Below are 10,121 nucleotides of genomic sequence, written 5' to 3' on the forward strand. Positions count from 1 at the left end.
GGGGAATCTGTTTTGCTTTGAAGCGGGCTTCCCCAGGTCCATCCAGCATTTCCCTGGCCCAGCCCCGGACGCCGGGAGGACGCGGCGGGGCAGCCGCAGTGGCCTCTGCGTCAAGGGGTAGTGGGGCGGGGAGGCGCGGTGCCCAGCCTGCGCACCCTGCTCCCTCCTCCGCGCCCCGCCGCCGCCCACAACCTCTCCTCCCTCGCAGCTTGTCGGCGGCCGCAACACGGGCGGGCCAGGCACGTGGGCGCCTCCGTCACACCCTCACTCATACACACTCACACATGCGCGCGCACACACGCACCCGCGCGCCTGCATCCCGTGCTGTTCCCCTGGCAGACACACAGGCGCTCACTAGTCTCTCCTTGCCAGGCTGCAGGGCAGCGACCTCCTAAACCCAGCCCGAGGGCCCGCCCTTGGCAAGCAGCTGCTTCTCTCCAGATAGCTCCTTTGGGGCCTCGGTCAGAGCCGCCTGGACCCTTTCGCGACTGCTGCAGCCAGGACGTGGAAGCAGCAAGAAGCTCTGGGGCAAGGCACACTAACGGTAATGACATGCTCCTACGCTAAGGGCACGGCTGGGGGTGAGGTGGGGCTCGCCATTAGCCACCTAGGATCCCGGGGACCCGGACTGGGAACGAACTGATGGATGGATCCCGAGCTCCGTCCTGGGGCGGGCGGCTGGAGGGAGAATGGCTCAAAAGCCCTGGGAGGGAGAAGCTGCGCTCGGCGAGCGACCCTCTAGTCTCTGCGTTCTGCATCCGTGCACAATCGGGGTGGGGGGGCGAGAGGCTGCACATCTAGGAGGAAGCACATGGGTCGAAACGTGCCGCCATCCTTCCTTCCTTCCTTCCCGTCGTGGAAACTGCCCATGGCATCCCCAGAGACCTACTCATTTCCAAGTCAAGTCGAGGTTGTAGGGTGGGGTCCGACACCCGGGAAGTCCGAGAGGAAAGTTGGGAGGGTCAGGGTGGAAACAGGCGCTTTCGAGGTGATTGGAAGCCGAACCTCGTGCAGGTGGGCGGCGGGGCGGGGAGAGCAGCGAGCCTCATTCCTCATTCGCTTCTGGTTGCTTTTGCAACTGCAGAAGGCGACTACGGAAGGCTGAGTGTTTTCACGTGACCACAATTCCCTTTTTCTTGAGGCATCCTGTAATAAATGGTCCGAAAGTGGGCCTTTCGCCGCGCACAAGGCACGTGGCTGCTGGAGAAAGCACAGCTCGCGTGTTTCTGCCCATCCTGGAATATGAGAGTGTGCCTGCGAGGGTGGTGATCAGTTTTAAGGAGAGGATGGGAAGCAATTGGAATCTTAGGTCGTTTCTACCTTTCATTCACTTGGCTGCTCTGCGCGTGGCCGGAGAGAAGACGGTTTTGAGTATAGGGAAAGGCTTTCGGTCTCATCCTGTGCACCAGCCTTATTATGCATATGAATGAACCAAAACGCCCGAGGCGTCCCGGGAGCACGCGTGACCCACCCAGTGGCAGAGGCCTCAGTGGCGGGAGTTCTTTTCCATTGAGCCAAGAAGCGGCGTTTGATGTGCGTTCTAGGAGAGCGAAGCCCCCAGGTTCCAGCGCTCCAGTGTCTCGCTTTCCGTTTCCATCCTCCTCGCTTGCGGGGAAGGGCTGGAGTAAGACGGGGCGGGGTCCGGACTGGGCGCGGTGACGTTAGCAGTGTTTGGGTGCTTATGCAAATGAGACTGCGACCGTTTCTTCTGGTCTGGCCGTTTTCCCCTCCAGGTCTTAAAGGTAGACCCGATCTTCGTCTGCACCATTTTGGCGGTTCACTACCCTGAGCAGTGTGGGAGGAATGAAGGGTTTGCTCTGTGTGCTTCATTTGGGCTCCTCATCGCCCATTCTGTAAAAGCGATTTTATACCTGTCAATACCTGCTTGCTTTTCTGGGATACCAGGAATAAAATGTTTGCTTTGGGGAATTATTCTCTGCAGACGCAGCCCCACGAAGCTCTTCGCCCCACCCAGCCTCGTTTCTGCAAGAACAGTCCTGAAATACAGACCTCCTTATGTCTTAGACGCCTAGTACTCGACTTAACTTGTACATAATACTTGATGATGGACTGAATTTTCTTTGAACAGTGTATTTCTCTCCTGTTAAATTCGAGATATTTGACCATAGAATCAGACGATTTTATTTTTGTGTGTTGGCTTTTCCATGTACATGTGTTGAAGTAAAATATATTATCCCAACAAACTGAATTTAAAGTTAAATTCATTGACCATTTTTTCCCAAGTAAAACTTTCAATGTGTTCTTTTCTCAGACAGAAATTAGAATTTTGAAAGAGTAATATTTTACTGTTTGTTGATAAGCTTTTCTTTTTCTGATTGCACATCATATACTTGATTCAAAACTATTTTATAATTCCAATCTAACTCAAGATGTAGTATTTTAATGGAACTAAGACAGGTATTTGTATATGTTTCTATTTTAGGAGATAAGTACTCTGTCACCCAATTAATAAGAAATAGCAAAGAATTTAAAAATTGGATAACTTAGCTATTTGAGATACCAATAATCAGATGAGATGCCTTACTTGTCAATTATTGAAACATTTAAAATAAGCCGCAATAGTTACTAAAACCTAAACTCCGTATTTATAATCATTACTTTACCTAATGATCGCAGTTCAAATTGTACTGTGTGCATGTTAGACAATATGCTTCTCCTGTCATAAAATAAAATTTGTATGTGAATAAGTAAGAAATTTACATCCCTTTTAACTCTGGGATTTTCATCGAGGCAATTAAAAGAACCATTGACTCAGAATGGCAGACCTGAAGGAAACCTTGGTGGTTATCAAAATCCCATATAAACTTTGCTTTCACTTCTTAATTTCTCTCTCAACTGCTTGTGAATATGTTAATTCTTTATTACTCCAACCATATGCATGATTGGATATACTAATATATTCACATGCAGAGTAGATTTTGAAATGGTTTCTGAGCAGATGGCATTATTAACAAAAGTCCACAGACATAGTCTAATACATGAAAAACATTCAAGGTTACATGACAGCAATTTTTAGATTTATTTCCAATTTTCTTATAGTACTACTCTTCTGGCAGTCTTTAGTAAATACTTTTTTGATACATTTATCTGCTTAAATATTAACTTTGACCAATAATTATAATCTTTTTCTCTGTGAATAAAAAGCCCTAAGGATAAACTGAGATACAGGATAATTTTAAATGCACGATATCTCTTGATATAGGATAGAACTGTTTTCAGCCTTGAAGGTCACATTATTTCCTTATAATTAATGTGCTAAGGTATCTTTTCACGTAAGATTAATTGATTGTTATCCTTAAATAGAATGTTTACTCTGGGAGCTTTTTCACCCAGCAGATTGGCAAAGATCAAAGAGATCACTTACTGTATTGAAAAGGGCAGAAGGAAACAGGCAATCCATATTGCTTGTAGTAGTGCAGATTGACACAATTTTTATAAAGGGCCATTTGGCAATATTTATCAAACTTGTGAAAGCACATACCCTTTGACCAAGCAATCCCACTTCTAGCAATTTATTCTACAGATATGGAAATGCCAGATATACAAAGTAATTTGTTGGAATGTTGTAGTAGCAAATTATCAGAATCAGATCTAAATCTATGGTGCACTTACACTAAGGAATAACATACAGTTATTTTAAAAAATTAAGCTGTTGTATTGAGATAAAAAGTTACTGCAAAAAATTTTTGAGTGAAAAACTGAGATGTAGAATTATGCATATAGTAATAGTTGTGTAAAAAGAGGCAGGTTGGGGGTGGGGAGAAAGCACATTAACTTGAATATATATACAGTATATATATATATATTAGCTTGAATGTACATAAAATATCTTTGGAAGACTTTGTTTACTTATAGCGAGCTAGAGATGGTACTGTATATGCTGGGGAAAGGGGGCAGGAAGATATTTTTCACTCTGTGTCCTTTAAAACCACATTATTGTATTATTTATTCAAAATATACATTTAAAATATTCTAAAGTGAAAACAACAGCAAATAAGCACCCTTAATACAGTAGTAGTCATGCATCAGATTCTGTCAAATTAGTAAGGTACAAAAGACAATGGGTATTTTGACTCCCATGATTTTTGTTGTTGTGTATGTATTCACAGGAAAGTTGCCTCTTTCAATATTTTTAGTAATAAAATTAGAGAAATAGTTTAGTGAATTAACTAAATTTGGCCAGTTATGTCAGCATAAAAATGCAGTTTTCTGGTGTTTTTTTAATCTTAATTTTGAGGTGGTTGTAGAATCATACATAGATGTTAAGAAATAACATAGAGAGTTTTTGTGAGCTGTTGACAAAATTTCCTACAAATGTAACATCTTGGAATAACTATACTACAGCATCCTAATCAGAGTATTGACATTAACATAGTCAAGTTACAGAACAGGAGAAAGAATTCTCTGTGTTGCCCTTCTATAACCACAACTACTTCACTCCTGCTCGCAGGATATCCTTAACTCCTGGTCACCTCTGGCCTGTTCTTCATGTTTATTATTTAGTCATTTCAAAAATGTTATATAAATGGAATCACATAGTATTTGACCTTTTGGAATTGTCTTTTTTACTCAGCGTAATTTTCTGTAGATTTATCTAAGTTGTGTTTATCAATTAGTAGTTTATTTATTTTTCTGAGTTGTACTCTATGGTATGGATGTGCTGGAGTTTGTTTACCCTTTCATCCATTGAATGACATCTGAGTTATTTATATCCACAAAGCCATATGGATACTCTGTATACATTTTTATGGAATGTAAGTTTTCATTTATCTGGGGTAAATGCCCGGGAGTGCAGTTACTTGATTATATGATGGTTGCATGTTTAGTTTTTTAAGAAACTGCCAGAGTCTTTTTCAAAGTGGTTGTACAATTTTATATTCTCACCAGCAATGAATGAATGATTCATTTTCTCTGTATCCTTGTCAGAATTTGGTTGTCACTGTATTTTAACCATTCTGATGGTATATAGAAACAGCTCATTGTGGTTTTAATTTGTATTTCCCTGAGAGCTAATAATATTAAACCTCATTTTATATGCTTATTTGCTATTCATAAGTAATAGTCAATGAAATGTCCCTTTATGTTCTTAACACATTTTCTAATTTTATTGTTAATAGTTGAGTTTTAGGAGTTTTTTATATATCCTATATACTAGTACTTTGTGGCCTTTGAATATTTTCTCCCAGTGTTTAGCTTGTCTTTTCATCCTCTTAATACGTTCTTTCACAGAGCAAAAGTTTTTAATTTTGAGCAAAAATAATTTTTTGCTTTGATGAGTCTTGCTTTTGTCATGTCTAAGAACTCTTTGCTTAGACCTAGATCTCAAAGATTTTCTCTGATGATTTTTTTCTAAAAGTTTTATAGTTTTATGTTTTACATGTAAGTCTGTGATCCATTTGAGTTAATTTTTGTATAAGGTGTGACGTTTTGGTAGAGATTATATTTTTGCTTAGGGATGTCCAGTTGTTTTCAGAACCATTTGTTAAACGGACTGTCTTTTTTCATTGACATTGCTTTTGCACTTTTATAAAAAATCAGTGGGACATATGTGTGTACACTTCTTTCTGGGAAGTATCTTCTGTTCCATTGATGTATGTGTCTCTCTTCCTGCCAACCCATATAGTCTTCATTACTGTAGCTATATAAGTCTTGACATTGGGTAAAATCATTCCTCCCACTTCAGTCTTATGTTTTAAAATTGTTGTAGCTACTCTAGTTTTTTGCCTGTTCATGTACATTTTAGAATCTTGTTTATACAAAAATTTTCCTCGGATTTTGATAGGTTTTGAGTTAAACCCATGTATCAATTAAGGGGAATTGACATATTTACTGTGTTGATCGTGTAATCCATGAATGTGGTATGTCTGTCCATATATTTAGATCTTTCATTTCTTTTACCAGCACTCTATAGTTTTCAGCAAAAACAATACTGTCCATGTTTTGTTACATTTTCATGTATTTCATTTTTTTAGAGATGGTGATGCTATTGGATTTTTAATTTCTGTATCCACTTGCTTATTGCTAACACAGAAATACAAATGATTTGTATATGTTTATCTTGCATTCTATGACTTTGTTGAATCACTTATTCTAGGAGGTATTTTTGTAGATTCCTTAGGATTTTCAGCATCAGAATGTCTGCAAGTGTGAAAAGTTTTATTTCTTCCTTTTTGATCTGTATGCCTTATATAGTCAGCCCTTCCATATCCACGGTTTCAGCATCTATGGATGCAACCAAATGCAGGTGGAAAATATAGTATTTGTGGGATGGAGAACCCATGAATACAACTTTTCGTAGTCAAAGATTCCTCAGGGCTGACTGTGGGACTTGAGAATCTGAGGATTTTGATATTTATGGGAGGTCCTTGAACCAAAATCCCAGTGATACTAAGGGATGACTGTCCTCCTTTTTTCTTGCCTTTTTCCACTTGTTAGAACTTTAAATAGTATTTTGAATAAGAGTGTGAAAGTAGACATTCTTATCTTTTTCCTGATTCTAGAGGAAAGGCATTCACTCTTTCAGTAGTGGCTGAATTGGTCCCTTTATCATTGTATAATGACCATTTTTGTCTTTTTTTTTATTGTTGTTTATTTAAAGTCTGTTTTATCTGATATAAGAATAGCTACTCCTGCTTACTTTTGGTTTCCTTTTTGTAGAATATTTTTTCCCATGCCTTTACCTTGAATCTATGAGAATCTTTACCAGTTAAATGGGTTTCTTGGAGACAGCAGATATTTGGGTTGTGATTTTTTTTTTTTATCCGTTCCACTAATATATATCTTCTAATGGGCATTTAGACCATTTACAGTCAATGTTAATATTCGTATGTGAGATACCATTCTAGTCATCCTGTTGATTGTAACCTAGTGGCTTTGTATTCTCCCTTGTGTTACTATTTTATAAGAGCAGTGATTTTTTCCTTTTGAGTGTTTTTATGTTGGAGAGTATTCAATGTTTAGAGCATTTCTGAGCATTTCTCGTAGGGCAGGTTTAGTGGTGACAAATTCCCTTAATGTTTGCTTGTCTGGGAAAGAATTTATTTCTCCTTCATTTACAAAGCTTAGTTTTGCAGGATACAAAATTTTTGGCTGACAGTTGTTCTGCTTAAGAATACTAAAGATAGGACTCCAATCCCTCTGGCTTGCATAGTTTCTGCTGAGAATTCTGTTGTTACTCTGATGGGTTTTTCTTTGTAAACTTGATGCTTTTGTCTCGTGGCTTGTAGGATTTTCTCCTTCACTTTGACTTTGAGCAGTTTGTTGACTGTGTGCTTTGGTAATATCCTATTTGCAATGAATCTTCCAGGAGTTTGATGATCTTCTTGTATCTGGATGTGTAAATCTCCAGCATGACCAGGGAAGTTTTCCTTCATCATTCCCTCAAATAGGGTTTCCATACTTTTTGCTTTTTCTTCTTCTCCCTCAGGGATACCCTTAATTCTTCTTGGGCATTTTAGATAATCTTATATTTCTTGAAGACTTTGTTAATTTCTCTTAATTCTTTTTTTCTCTGTTTTTGACTGACTGGGTTAATTCAAAATCCTGTCTTCAAGCTTGGAAATTCTTTCTCTTCTTGATCTAGTGTGCTGTTGAAACTTTTCACTGTATTTTGCAATTCCCTAAATGAGTCTTTCATTTACAGAAGTTCTGTTGTTGTTGTTTTAAAATATCTGTCTCTTCAGTGATTTTTTCATTCATGCCCTGAATTATTGTTTTTGGTTTCTTTGTGTCGATTTTCAACTTTCTCTTGGATTTCATTGAGCTTACTTGCAATCCGTATTTTGCATTTGGTATCTGACATTTCAGATTTTTCCCATTGTTTGCAGTCCCTTGCTGGAGAGCTAGTATGATTCTTTGGGGGTATCATTGCACTCTGTTTCTTCATATTACCAGACTTCTTCCACTGATTCATTCTTATCTAGAGAGGCTGCCACTTCTTGTTTTTGATTTTACTTTTGTTTAGATGGGATTTTTTCCCCCTCATAAAGATGTAATGTAGAGTATGTTAAGTATGGATCTTTGCCTTTGCTTGTGGGTACTTTTAGGGGGGTTAGGTTCTAAATGAATACCTTGATTATAAATAGCCTCAGTATGGTGTTTTTCTCACTTGCTAGTTATTTGTAGGCTGTAGCAGTGATGTACTAAGCATATGGGCAGATTCCCAGCTTCTTGTTGAGAAAGGGAGATGGAGGTCTCTGAAATCTTGTCATTTTCTGCAGCTCTGTGGACTTCTAACAGTATGAATTATATTTGGATGTCCAGTTTAATCTCCAGGTCAGTAGGTGGTACTTGCAGATAAGTCAGCCAAGAAATGCTGTAAGGGACTGTGCAAGTTGACCTCTCTGCCAGTAGGTGGCACTTGCAGGAGAAAGCCAGCTACAGAGGTGTTTGTGGGACTTATGTCTGGCCCTAGTCAATCAGGAGAAGCACTCAGGCAATGGACAGTGCCTTTGAACTCCCAGGGGACTGCCAACGGGAATGGGTGGGTGAGGTTAGGAAGGGCTGGATGAGGAAGGCCTGTGTTGAGGCTCCCCAAAAGTGGTTGCAAGTGCTGTCTCAGCAGGGATCAGGTTTTCGCTCCTGGGGCCACTAGGGAAAGCCTCCAGGGAGGTGCTGAAGAAGCCCCACCATGCCAAAGAACCTGCTTATGGAGGAGGGGCAGTCTGGAATTCACAGACCAGCAAATGGAAGTGAGTTTCACTCTTCTCTCACACCCCTGGCCTGATGAATCTCCCTCTGACATTTGGCTACCTGTAGCAGCCCAATCTGGCCAAGAAAGTCAAAAGGCAATGACACTCACACAGCAATGTCTCTGCAGATTATGATCCTCCCCACCAAGAATCCCAAGACTGAAAGCTTGGCTTTCTCAGCTTTCCTGTTGGGGGAGGGGTTCTCTGTGCGTGGCCCACACCAACATTCTCCTCTTAGTTCTGCCCACACAGGCTCACTCCTCACTTGAGATAGTTCACACATCTGTCTTCCATGCCCCTTAACAATGCCTCAAAGTCCTGAGAGCATGAAAAGTCCTCAGGTCCATTGAGTTCAAGTTCTGACCAAGACGAGTAAATGCAGGCTGGTCCCAGGCTGCCACAGAATGCTTAAGCAGGGCAACCATTGTTGTGCTGTGGATCAACCATGGGGTGGGCAGGATATGTCTCACTCTGCAGGAGCAGTGAGCTCAGTCTGAACACTCCTTGGTCCAACAATGGCCTACAGATGCAGTGGCAAAACTTGACCTTGAGATGTGGGAGATTGCCCAGGTTCTCCCCTCCCTCCCTGGCCCACCATGGGGCAGAAGCATCCTCAGGGCAGGATTTAAAGGACCGGGATAAGGGCTCCCCATTTTGTTCAGGGTGCAGGTGCCCAGGATTCCAAAGCCTGCACAGCTCCACATGAGCTCAAGCAGTGCCTCAGTGTGATATCTCAGCAACTCCCCATGCCTTTCTGTAGGCCTGAGGAGGTTGAGAAGTTACCCTGTACCACAAACTGCAAAGGTCCAAGGTACGAGTGCAGAGCCCTGAGGGTACGCTGCTTGCTCCTTCCCTCGGTTTGGGTCCGGGGGCTGCTCAAGGATCTCAGCAGCCCTGCACTGGAAGTCCAGCTTCTGCCTCTACCCTTGGTGTCTCCTCGTCACTTCTCTGTTACTTTCAAGTGTTTTTTTTTTTTTTTTCCTCCAGTGATTTGTTCAAAATATGGGTATTTGATGAATATCTTGATTGCTCTCTGAAGAAGAGACGAACACCAGCTGCTTCTAGTCAGCCATCTTGAAAACTCTCCAGGAGTTGTTTTTCAGCTGTCTATGAACCCCCACATTGCAAGTTATGTAAACTGAGCATGCCTAAATGAATCAAGCATTCAACCACAGGCAGAATCTCAGTGCTTGGACCAAGGAATGGGGACTGAATTAAGAAGGTGACACCACAAGGCATAATCCATCATCCAACTAGGTCGAGCCCTAATGTCACACCATGGCATGATCCAGTCAGATCACACCTCCTGGCATTATCTCATTGCAAGATCCAATCAGATCACGCCTCTTTACCCTCTGACTATAAAACCTGTCCTGGCCCTTAACTCAGGGAGGCATTTGAGTCAGACTC

The 10,121-nt window shown here is 41.4% G+C and overlaps 1 protein-coding gene across 1 annotated transcript in view; it reads left to right on the forward strand.

Annotated features, from left to right (window-relative positions):
* The first annotated feature begins 284 nt into the window (after positions 1 to 284).
* Positions 285 to 10,121, forward strand: part of SLC6A15 (solute carrier family 6 (neutral amino acid transporter), member 15) — a 69,791-nt gene continuing 59,954 nt past the window's right edge. Inside the window, 3 exon segments of the mRNA XM_012652974.1 lie at positions 285 to 389; positions 391 to 482; positions 484 to 544. Coding sequence (XP_012508428.1) covers positions 285 to 389; positions 391 to 482; positions 484 to 544 — 258 coding nt within the window.

The sequence above is a fragment of the Propithecus coquereli genome, unplaced genomic scaffold (genome assembly GCF_000956105.1).
Source record: "Propithecus coquereli isolate 6110/MARCELLA unplaced genomic scaffold, Pcoq_1.0 Scaffold405, whole genome shotgun sequence".
In the NCBI taxonomy this organism is placed as follows: Eukaryota; Metazoa; Chordata; class Mammalia; order Primates; family Indriidae; genus Propithecus; species Propithecus coquereli.